The sequence below is a fragment of the Saccopteryx leptura genome, chromosome 9, assembly GCF_036850995.1.
Source record: "Saccopteryx leptura isolate mSacLep1 chromosome 9, mSacLep1_pri_phased_curated, whole genome shotgun sequence".
Lineage (NCBI taxonomy): Eukaryota > Metazoa > Chordata > Mammalia > Chiroptera > Emballonuridae > Saccopteryx > Saccopteryx leptura.
Window position 1 is genome coordinate 63,665,321 of NC_089511.1, and position 11,935 is coordinate 63,677,255.

The following is an 11,935-nucleotide window of genomic DNA, read 5'->3' on the forward strand; positions in this document are numbered from 1 at the left end:
GACAAGGAGACATAATAGGAGGGATGTCTAGGAAAATTCATCCACACTGTCAGAATAGATAAAATGTCTCAACAGAGTTAAACATGAACAAAAGGGAAAGAAATAGTCTGTATGCAGTTATACAGAATTAATATAGAGTTACAAAACAGAAACATTGAGGGAAAAAGGTAAGTGTGGCTGGAGCAAAAACTTTGTTACCAGCTCTGCATTGTGTTGAGGAAGGGAGCTTCCAGTTAAGCTGAATCTGAAAGACTATGGTAGAACTCGGAAGACAGCAGTTCTAAGTCAGGGACTCGGAAAATCATTAACATACTTGAATTAATGCTTTACAGAAAGCATTGCCTTGGAGTATGTGCAAAAAGGGAACAATGCAGAGATGAGAGATGCTGAAAAGTGTATAGTAAGCAAGGGAAAAAATGGAGCTTGAGTATGATCTATTATTAATAATACTTTTGTTTGTATCTCATCTTGTTCCACAGAAGATATAGAAAGCCTTAGAGAAGAATACAACAAAATATAAAATGTAATTAAAAGTGAATAGATGCGGAATCCATAGAAAGATAAAATGGGGAAGGACTGGAAGTTTAGTTTGCACAATACACCCTGAGTTCTTGCATATTTGACAGGAGCACTTGGCCCTAAGTTTTATTAGCAGTCAACTCAAAGAGGAATATTATGCATTTTTACAGTGACTATTTAAATTCAAACAAATTAAGTAACCCAAAAACTGATCTTAAGATCAAAGAGAAGTTTACTAAGTTACTGACCATTTGTGGTGTTCATCAGTGACACTATATTCTGTTTTTGACAACTTGCTTACAATGAATGTCAACAAGTTCTTAGGGCTTTTAACGCCCTAACTTCTAGCAGGCTGTTGGCATAGCTCAGAAGCAAGTCAATAAAAGTTCTGTAGGAGTCCTAAAGGGTAGTCCAGGTTTTCATATGGGTAAAAAGTAATGGATAATCATCTTTTGGTATTTTTGAGAGACTAATGAGTAATAGCATTTTGAAAGATTCTTATTAAGTTTTAACTCTCCCTAATCCCCCCCCCCCTTTTTTTAGACAATTAAATTTGACAGGGTGACATTGGTCAATTAGAGTACATAGATTTAGAGAAAACATCTCCACATCGTTTGGGCAGTCGATTATCTAATCCTGTTTTCTGATTAAGCCATCTTTACTTTTAATTGTGGAATCTACAGGGGTTTTAAAGAACAAACTCCTTTGAAATACCTACATTTGATTACCACTGACCTCTTTTTAAATTACTATCCTGTTCTTTTCAGGAACAGGATAGCTTTGTAACAGAGTTCCTGCAAGGTCATTTCTCTCTGCTGTTGGAGGAGTATTGAAACTCAGGAAGAGTTTTATGAAGTGATCTGTTAATTACAAAATGATGACACTTGTATATTAATGTGCCTCTTTTTTTTAAACCAGCATATCTTTCTGAAGCCATGAAGCTGACACAATCTGAGCAGGTGAGACATTTTCTTAACATCTGCAATAACGGTTAGAAGGATTTTCTTGCCTGACCTGTGGTGGTGCAGTGGTGGAGCGTCAACCTGGGATGCTGCGGTCATTGGTTCGAGGCCCCAGGCTTGCCCAGTCAAGACACACATGATTGAGTTGATGCTCCCTGTTCCTCTCCCCTTTCTCTCTCTCTCTTCTCTCTAAAATCAATAAATAAAATCTTTTTTTTTTTTTTTTTCTGAAGCTGGAAACAGGGAGAGACAGTCAGACAGACTCCTGCATGCGCCCGACCGGGATCCACCCGGCACGCCCACCAGGGGTGATGCTCTGCCCACCAGGGGGCGATGCTCTGCCCCTCCAGGGCGTCGCTCTGCCGCGACCAGAGCCACTCTAGCGCCTGGGGCAGAGGCCAAGGAGCCATCCCCAGCGCCCGGGCCAACTTTGCTCCAATGGAGCCTTGGCTGCGGGAGGGGAAGAGAGAGACAGAGAGGAAGGAGGGGGTGGGGGTGGAGAAGCAAATGGGCGCTTCTCCTATGTGCCCTGGCCGGGAATCGAACCCGGGTCCCCCGCACGCCAGGCCGACGCTCTACCGCTGAGCCAACCAGCCAGGGCCAATAAATAAAATCTTTAAAAAAAAAAAAAAAGGATTTTCTTGTGAGGACTTGAATTGTATATAAAATAAAGCATTGTGCCCCTCTTGAAACAGTCAAAATACAGGGTTGAAAATAATAAAACAATAAGTAGTAATACAAGAATATTTCATGTACTCATAATTGTAAACCTACTTGGCTCTACCCTGTATATAAAAAGGGCAAAAGTAGAGTTCTTTAGAAAAGAAATTAAACGGAATGGATGAACTGCTGTTGATGTACCAGACGTGGTATGCGGAAATCTGTCCTTTTTTTTCTAGTGGTTACTTGTAGATCTCAGCTTGCCACATGTGTCCTAGAGCCCTCTCTTAGGCCTTTCCTGATCAGTAAGGAGCTCACAGTAAGTAAGCAGACCAGGACAAGGGGAAACCACTCGGCCTTCTCTTTGCTTCTTTCTCAAAGATTATTTAAATCTGAACTTACCTTTTCCTGAATTCCTGATCAGTTCTGGGGTTTTTGAATTTGTTTCACCAATGGCTTTATTATTCTTTTTTTTTTTTTAAGATTTATTTATTCACTTTTAGAGAGAGGATAGTGAGAGATAAAACGGGGGAGGAGCGGGAAACATCTGGTCGTTGCTTCTCATATGTGCCTCGACCAGGCAAGCGCGGGGCTTCAAACCAGCCAGGACCTCAGCATTCCAGGTCGACGCTTTATCCACTGCGCCACCACAGGTCAGGCTCACCAATGACTGAATTGTCTTCTGTGTTTGGGGAGGGCCTTCCTGGGTTTTTAAATACATTTATTCAAAGATAAATCTTTATCCAAAGATGACGCTCTGATCATGTGAGTGGCCGCTACATAGGAGGTGCACGGTTACTGCTTGTCTGATTGGATTAAGAAGTCCTTTCTATGAGGATGCCAGTGGCAGGGAAAGCAGCAGTTCCGCAGACTATGTTCTGTTACGCGCATTTGCCCTTGACTGTAGAACTGCCCGTGTTTGCCACCTAATATACACTGCTCACAAAAATTAGGGGATATTTCAAAATTAATATGAAGCGATAAAAAGAAGCATTTGATTTTTTTTATTAAACAAGGACATCAGAAAAGCAAGCGGCAAGTCAAAGAAAGTTTGCTTATGCAAATGAGATGCAAAACCAACTTTTATTTCACTGGTGAAAATGCACTGTACGAAAGGCTGACAGTGCTGGCGTAGCTGCACGTTCCCCGACCCCCTAATTTTTGTGAGCAGTGTGTAGATGTGCATTGAGTATTCTGAACTCCCTGTCAATGGAAAGACTTTTTAGTTCGTTGTAGAGTTGATGTCTGAAGAGGAAGTTTTCTGATTTTAAGGTGAGCATCAGTGGCATTGCAGGTGGTTAAGGCACATTTAATAAAGGTCTGATTCAGTATGTTGATTTGGAATAGGACTTCTGACTTCCTGAATGAATGGTGTTTTGTTTATATTCATGTGCCAACATAAAAATGTTAGCATACCTAGAAAGTAATTTTGAAAACATTTTTGAGGTTCAGTTGAATTGCAAACATAGTATATACATTTTAAGTGTTACTGGGTTATTCAGAAAGGAGGATCTTGGAATGGCATTTGCTGGGCAATACTAAAGAGACTTAAAATGTTAAATTGTACCTTCCTTTCTGTGTGACAGGCTCATTTGTCACTGGAACTGCAAAGGGATAGCCACATGAAACAGCTCCTCCTCATTCAGGAGAGGTGGAAGAGGGCGAAGCGGGAGGAGCGGCTGCGGGCGCAGCAGAGCGCAGACAGGGACGCCAGCCAGCCGGCGCCGCACAGGCCCTCCGCCGAGGAGGCCGAGGGCCAGAGCCTCCTCCTCTCCCAGAAGTACAGCCCCTCCGTGGAGAAGCGCCTGCCTGAAGTTCAGGGTATCTTTGACAGGGATCCAGACACACTGTTATTTATACTGCAACAGAAGAGTGAGCCAACAGAACCGTGCATTGGAAGCAAAGCCCCAAAAGATGATAAAACAATTATAGAGGAGCAGGCAACCAAAATTGTAGATTTGAAGAGGCATGTGGAATTCCTTGTGGCTGAAAATGAAAGATTAAGGAAAGAAAATAAACAACTAAAGGCTGAAAAGGCCAGACTTCTAAAAGGCCCACTAGATAAAGAGCTAGATGTAGATGCTGATTTTGTAGAAAAGTCCGAGTTATGGAGCCTGCCGCCACATTCAGAAACTGCCACAGCCTCTTCAACCTGGCAGAAGTTTGCAGGAAATACTGGGAAAGCCAAGGATATTCCAATACCCAATCTTCCTCCCTTGGATTTTCCATCTCCAGAACTTCCCCTTATGGAACTCTCAGAGGATATTCTCAAAGGACTTATGAATAATTAACATGGAAGGCCATAGAAGAGGTGAGAAGAGGAAATACTACAGTTAATCCAGAAGGAAGAGAAAAGGGAAAACCACGAGCAAGGGTGGCCCTGGAGATGCCTCATCGTCTGGCGTGCTGTGGAGAAGGGGCGTTGCCAGGACTCGGGGAAACAGTCACTGTGAAATATGTCGCATATCTGATTTACTGACTCGAGCTAATGATTCCAGACTTGGCAGATACTGAACTCTCGGAGGTTCACTTTCTCCTGATACAAACCAAATGGCTACCTGGAATAATTTTTTTCAGCAACAATTATTTTTCTTATCTTCAGGGTTAAATGCATAAAAGTATGTTATGTGTAGTTAATCTAAAATGCCATAAATGATAATGCAAAACCTAAATAATATGGCGACCTGCGGGGCTGCCTTGTATTGGAAAACTGCTTCCTATCATGCATTGGCTGTGTGCATTTGTTCTGCACAGTTTTGTTTAAGAAGGTGTGTCAGCCACAGCTTTCCAGTGAGACTCTGTGCCACACTCTGCACTACTCATAACATAACGATAACCTCAAGACTATCAGGAGAAATAGTTAAATTTCCATTTTATGAAGAACCAAATTATTAGTTATGCTTTTTTAAAAAAATGACCAGTTTACATAATTAATCAGGGTGCATTTTAAGTTCTAACTTTTTTTGTTTATGGTGTAATGCATCATTTGAAAATACTAAGGAAATGTCCTTTTGTTTTTAATGATGCAGGAGTGGAAGTAATGCTAGTTGGCAGTACTTGATTGTAAGAACTCAATAAAGTAATTGTGTTTTATACCTTTGTTGAATGTGGTTGGTACTTCAAAGCAAAGCATGGCCCCAGTGCGCCGGTGACCCTGGGTTCGACCCCACTGGGTGGGGTGTGGACAAGAGGCAATCAGTGAGTGCCCAGCTAAGTGAGACAATGAGTGATGCTTCTCTCTCTCCCCCTTCCTTGCTCTCTCAAATCAATGGAAAATTTAAAAAACGTTTTGTATGGTTTCAATGTTGTGAATTTTGAATATGGATTTGAAGAGATTGTGTCAAATGATTATTTTGGTATGTTCAAGTTTTACTTCAGTGTTCTGTAGCCCATTTCCCCTCTAAGCGTGAAAGAGTGAAGAATTTCCTAAGGTCTAAATGTTTTCCCAGCCTTTTTCTTGCCCGAGCACACATGGACACGCAGCTGCTGTCCCCGGGCACCTGCACCCAGCCCCCAGCTGAGCACAGTGGTCTGGAAGCACACTGGGCTCCTTCTGCAGAGTCGGGCAGTGTTCAGGATGGGACTGAGGAGAATAGAAGGGACACACAGCTGGTGTGAGCCATTGGGTGTGTTTCAAGCTTAGAATTAGTTTATTGTGTGGAATTGTGTGAGTGACAGAAATGGAGGAAGACATGCTGCCTCCAGGAGGCAATGGGGGACACTGGGTCCGAGGGTGTAGGGCTGGGCTCACGTGCGTAGTGACGAAACTAGCGGAAGTAGGATGGGATGAAGTGACCATGAAGGGGTCACATTTTTTCTTATGTCATCTTGCTACAGATGAACCTAAAATAAATTAGCTCCTAAAAATGTCTTAAAAGAGTTCCACTCTTAAAAGTTACAGTAATTTATGCCCTGGCCGGTTGGCTCAGCGGTAGAGCGTCGACCTGGCGTGCGGGGGACCCAGGTTCGATTCCCGGCCAGGGCACACAGCAGAAGCGCCCATCTGCTTCTCCACCCCTCCCCCTCTCCTTCCTCTCTGTCTCTCTCTTCCCCTCCTGCAGCCAAGGCTCCATTGGAGCAAAGATGGCCCGGGCGCTGGGGATGGCTCCTTGGCCTCTGCCCCAGGCGCTAGAGTGGCTCTGGTCGCAACAGAGCGACGCCCCCGGAGGGGCAGACCCTGGTGGGCAGAGCTTCGCCCCTGGTGGGCGTGCGGGGTGGATCCCGGTCGGGCGCATGCGGGAGTCTGTCTGACTGTCCCGTTTCCAGCGTCAGAAATAAAAATAAAAAATAAAAATAAAAAGTTACAGTAATTTGTCCATCTCAGTGTTTAATATTTTGCTTGCCTTACCTTTTAAAACTTCAGATTTAACTTTGTGCCAAAAATAAACTATTAGCCTAGCCATATCTCTTTTAAAGATAAGCTTTGATAAGTTTTGACACAAATACTTAAAAATTACATTCCTTTTCTGCCGCGACCTTCTCGTTCCTCCCCCACTCTGCCCTCTCATTACTGTTAGCAGTTTGACACAGATTTTGACAGGACGTTGTTCTATGCATTTCCACTACAAATGAAAATGAAATGAACTCATCTTTTTTGTTGTCTTTGAAGCTCTTTACACTATTTAGTACTCTTTGTTATATCTAGTTTTTAGGTTCTGTGTTTGAGTCTGTCAATGGAACGTACATGCCTTTTGATCCAGATGACATGGTATCTTTGCAGCATCCTAGCACTATGTCTTCACAGAGTAGATACTTAGAACAAAAGCACCTGTTTTAGCCTGACCAGGTGGTGGCACAGTGGATAGAGAGTCTGACTGGGACGTGGAAGAGCCAGGTTCGAGACCCCGAGGTCACCAACTTGAACAAAGCTCACCAGCTTGAGCCCAAGGTTGATGGCTCGAGCAAGGGGTTACTCGCTCTGCTGCAACCCCACAGTCAAGGCACATATGAGAAATCAATCAGTGAACAACTAAGGAGCCACAACGAAGAATTGATGTTTTTCATCTCTTTCTGTCTGTCCCTCTCTCTGACTCTGTCTCTGACACAAACAAAACAAAACAAAAACACCTGTTTTATTCAGTTATAGGACCTAGCCTCTGGGCACGTGGCCCATCTCCTGTTTGGGGTTTTTAGGAGTTCTGTGTTTTCTCTGTCTAGTTTGCGGCACTGAAAGGAGTTTACGAATAGCTTGCTTCCACCAAATAATGCATAATGCGTGTACAGAAGTTGAGCAGGTCTTGTCTTTCCTTGCTCAGTGGTGGCCTCTTGCTACCGAGATGACTAGCTGGGTGTAGGGAAAACAGCTGTGTTAGGTTTGCTCACTTGCACTTTGCATGATCACTGTGTGAGCACTTGGCAGAGCCACGTGGCTACAGGTACTTGCCCTCAGGGTGGGTCGCTTGCCGCCCCTGTGAGAAGCGGTTGCCCTGCCTGTGTGCTCACCTGCCGTTGTAAGAGTCTAATAAATGGGAATGGCCTAACACTGCCAGCTCCACGGTTCCTCTACCATCTGCCCGAGTCCAGTATGCTTGGCCTCGGCCACCAGCCTTACACTGGGCATTAAAAAAGACAGGAAAGCCTAGTCCTGAGGTCTTATTTTCAGCTTTTCACAAAATGACAAAACATTTCTTTCAGAATGTAAGTAGTATGTGGTAACAATTTTAGCTCTGCTGCTGTGGTAACCACAAGTAATCCATACTTCCTCAAAACCATGCTTCAGAGAATAGGGAATCAGAAGAAGGTATTTTCAAAACATCCTTCAAAGCCATTGTCCTTGTTCTATCAAGGTTATTGAAATAATAAAAATATTTTGTCTCTAGGTGAGTCAATTCAGAATGTTAAGTACATTATCTTCCTGCTTTTAACACTTTCTAGGTACTTTTTTGTTTTAATGTATTCTGAATGTCATAATTTTTAGGGCCTTTAAGACCCATTTTACAAAGAAACAAATTGAGGCCCAGAGGTTCCGAGTTCTGTGAAGTTTTATACCAGACTAGGAGCCGAGCCAAGAGTATAGAGGTCTGACTCGCCGTCCTATGCTGTTTTTACTGGGCCACAGTGGGGCTGAATCACAGTTTTCCAGCTGTGGCCCAGGGACCTGGTCGTTCATAATTCTCTGCAGACACACATCACCACTACACCTCAGCCACTCTGATTCCCAAGACGTATGAGATCACCTAGTGAAAGTGAGTTCATCCTTACACTCAACATTTTCTGTGGTATCCCTTTCTGTTTGTGGGGAGTTATTAAAGTCTTGTTGTTTTAAAAGATGAATACTGGCCCTGGCTGGTTTGCTCAATGGTAGAGTGTTGACCTGGCATGTGGATGTCCTGGGTTCGATTCCTGGTCAGGGCACACAGGAAAAGCAATCATCTGCTTCTCCCCCCTTTCCCTCTTCTTTGTCTGTCTGTCTCTCTCTCTTGCTTCCTCTCTCACAGCCATGGCTTGATTTGTTCAATTGGTTCAAGTGCACTTAAGGATGACTCTATGGAGCCTCCACCTTAGGCACTAAAAATAGCTCTGTTGCGAGCATGGCTCCAGATGGGCAGAGCATTGTTAAGAGATGGGGGTTGCTGGGTAGATTCTGGTCAGAGCACATGCTAGAGCCTGTCTCTCTATCTCCCTTCCTCACTTGGAAAAGAAGAAAAAAGATGAATACTATTGTGAGGCCTTCTGCCATAGGGTGTTTATAACTTGTTTGATTTGTCAAGACATGAACTGGAATTAATAACAGCTATTGAATCATTCTAGACCAGTAGGCTATATATGTAAAAATCAAAACTGATCTTTATCATATTTTTGTCATAATCCCAGTGTAGTCTGTTCGGAGACCTGTGGGAATAAGTGGCATGGCTGGTTTAAAAAAAGTTTTTTAAAAAAGTATTTTGTTCCAGCAGGAGTCATGTACTTTGGAGGCATGGCTGATGAACAGTGCCATCTAGTGGATGGTGAGGAACTTTTCTTGGGCCAGGAGGTTGGGTGGCTGCAGAGTTCAAAAATCCTTAGTTGATCACTAATATTTAAATACTCCAGCATTTACTCTAGTAAACGTTCTCATTTTCAAGAGTGGTTTATACCAGTGTTTTTCAACCAGTGTGCTGTGAGACATGGTCAGGTGTGCTGTGGGGAAATTAAACATGGATCCCCAAACTACGGCCCGCGGAGGCTATTTATCCAGCCCACCGCCAGCTGCCTCCATCCAAACATAAACATTCCCCTCACAATCCCTCTAGCTATCAGCGACAGGAAGAGTGGAGGCGCAGGGAACGCTCACTGACCAATCACCTTCTAGGATTCATCCCGACCACTAGCAATGAACCAATAGTAGGCCGCCTCTCATCCACACCCAGGAAGGTCCCCGCTTGGGCTGTTGCGCACTTGTCATTGTGTGGCCACGGCAAGTAGTTGAAGCTGCTACTCCTCCCCATGGTCCCGATTTCTAATCCTGGTCAGGACTGGAGGTAAATGTTGCCACCAGTAGATGAAGCCTCAGCCTCAGCTGGTTATGTCTATCCTGATGGTGTATATAGATATTTGACCTTTTCCTTTTTAAAAGAGGCCCCCACAGAGGGTGATATACAATGCATCACAATGTTATCTAACTTTAAAGCTAAAGTTTGCTGATCTTCCTTTGGACAGTTTTTGGTTATCTGTTGCCAAGGAGTTCCCCATTCTGGCCAACAAAGCTGTTTTGACATTGCTCCCATTTTCAACCACATATCTATGTGAGCTGAGCTTCTCAAGCTTGACTGCGATAAAAACTAAAAACAGAGATTGAGAACTGTTGAGGAAGAGCTTCGTGTGTATCTTTCTACCATTCCTGCCAGGATATCCCTTTGTGTTCATTGAAACAGGCCCAGGTTTCACACTGAGTATAAATACATTTAGAAACTATATTATTAACTATATGTATAATATGTACTGTGTTAGAGTGTCATTTTGTGTCATTTTGGTAGGTGGTGTGCCCCAGGATTTTGTAAATGTAAAAAATGTGCTGCGGCTCAAAAAAGGTTGAAAATCACTGGTTTATACACATGTATAAGCACAACAGTTTTAAATCAATGCAATCCGAATACAGGCGCTATATTATTTAATGAGCCACCATTATCTGCCAGTAACACTGAAGGAATAACGGGGATGAGAGGTTGAGGAAACGGGGCTAGGGAGAGAACAGCATGAACAAAGGCATGGGGTCAATTGGAGAGGAGGAATTATAAGCCTGGTCAGAATCCTGGAAAGACATGAAATTTGGGGGAGGCTCATGTGGATTGTCTTATTACCATTTCCTAAAAGTGAGGCCCTGAGGAGTGGAAAAGTACCTAGTATATGATGTGAAGGTTAGAATTACTTACTAGCCAAAAGGGTCCCAGTGAATATGGTCCCTGTTTTGGTGGTTCTTGGCTTACTTCTCTATACTAGATATTATATGGAAAAAGAGGGTAGAGTACTCCTGGTGTGATAAGACAAAAGGTGAAAGAAGTGAGGATACCAATGGGAGTCCAGGTGTATGGAAAGACAAAGGAGGTTAGAATATTAGGGAGTAGGACATAATGAAGGGACTAAAGCTTCATAGGGGTTCCCAAAGGGATAGTTTCTAGAGAAAGGGGAGGAAGGGACGCTTTCTTAGAAAGAGGTTCTTGATTTGACAACCTTTATGCTCCCTTGAGGTCAGTTCCCCAAATAAAGATCTTGCTACTGAGAGTGCTAGGAAGTTCCAGAGCCTCTGTTGCCACCAACAGATCTTTTGTTGGCTTTAGATTATTCATTTTCTACTTCACATGAGGAAATGGCTGTTCAGGGAGGGTCTTGGCTATTTGAAACAGATGTTAACTACTGCCACAAAATCCTTTAGTTTCAGTGTTAAAACTAAAATATCAATGGAGGCAGCGAGAATTGGGGCAATAGCGTCATAGGCCAGTTTTCATCTTTAGGTAGTTAAATACCAAAACTTGGGTGTTATAAATTCTAGAAAGACCTTTGTTTTTCTCTTTAAAGATACTTCAGGCCCTGGCTGGTTGGCTCAGTGGCAGAGCAGAGCGTCAGCCTGGCATGTGGAAGTCCCGAGTTTGATTCCCGGCCAGGGCACACAGGAGAAGTGACTGTTTTCCACTCTTCCCCCTCTACTTTATCTCTCTCTCTTCTCCTCCCACAGCCAAGGCTCCATTGGAGCAAAGTTGGCCTGGGCGCTGCGGAAGGCTCCATGGCCTCTGCCTCAGGTGCTAGAATGGCTCTGGTTACAATGGAGCAACATCCCAGATGGGCAGAGCATCGCCCTTTAGTGGCATACCGGGTGTATCTCGGTTGGGCACATGCGGGAGTCATTCTCTTTGCCTTCCCGCTTCTCACTTCAGAAAAAAAAAAAAAAAAGTAAAGACACTTGAGGTATCCCTTGGATTTTTGAAACATCAGAAGACTGGCAACAGGATGCATAGGCTCACTATTCAAGACTTTCCTTGATTTGGACTTCTCTTTGGCTCAATTTCTCAACCCATTTTAAATGTTTGAATAACAATGTTAGTTTAAATAAGCAATGTACCAGTTTTTATATACTACATGATCTCTGCTCTGTGAGGTGGAAAAAATACATAGAAAAAATTTGTGGGAAGTACACCACTAACAGTGGTCACTTCTGGGTGGGGAAACTACAGGTGCCTCCTTTTATCCCCAATTCTTTATTCTTAATGGTACTCAAATATCTCAATAAATCAGGAAAAAAAATAAAGCAATAAAACTCCTGAGGTGTTTAAATATTAAAAACAGTTTGAGGTTGACTCAATCAGTGGTCATCTCTGTCT

The 11,935-nt window shown here is 43.3% G+C and overlaps 1 protein-coding gene across 3 annotated transcripts in view; it reads left to right on the forward strand.

Moving 5' to 3' along the window:
- Nucleotides 1-5,234, forward strand: part of NRBF2 (nuclear receptor binding factor 2) — a 31,219-nt gene extending 25,985 nt beyond the window's left edge. For all 3 annotated transcript variants that reach the window (XM_066348774.1, XM_066348778.1, XM_066348775.1), the window contains 2 exons: nucleotides 1,438-1,478; nucleotides 3,728-5,234. In XM_066348774.1, coding sequence (XP_066204871.1) covers nucleotides 1,438-1,478; nucleotides 3,728-4,432 — 746 coding nt within the window. In that variant the 3' untranslated portion in view covers nucleotides 4,433-5,234. The remainder of the gene's footprint in view (nucleotides 1-1,437; nucleotides 1,479-3,727) is intronic.
- Nucleotides 5,235-11,935: the final 6,701 nt, after the last annotated feature.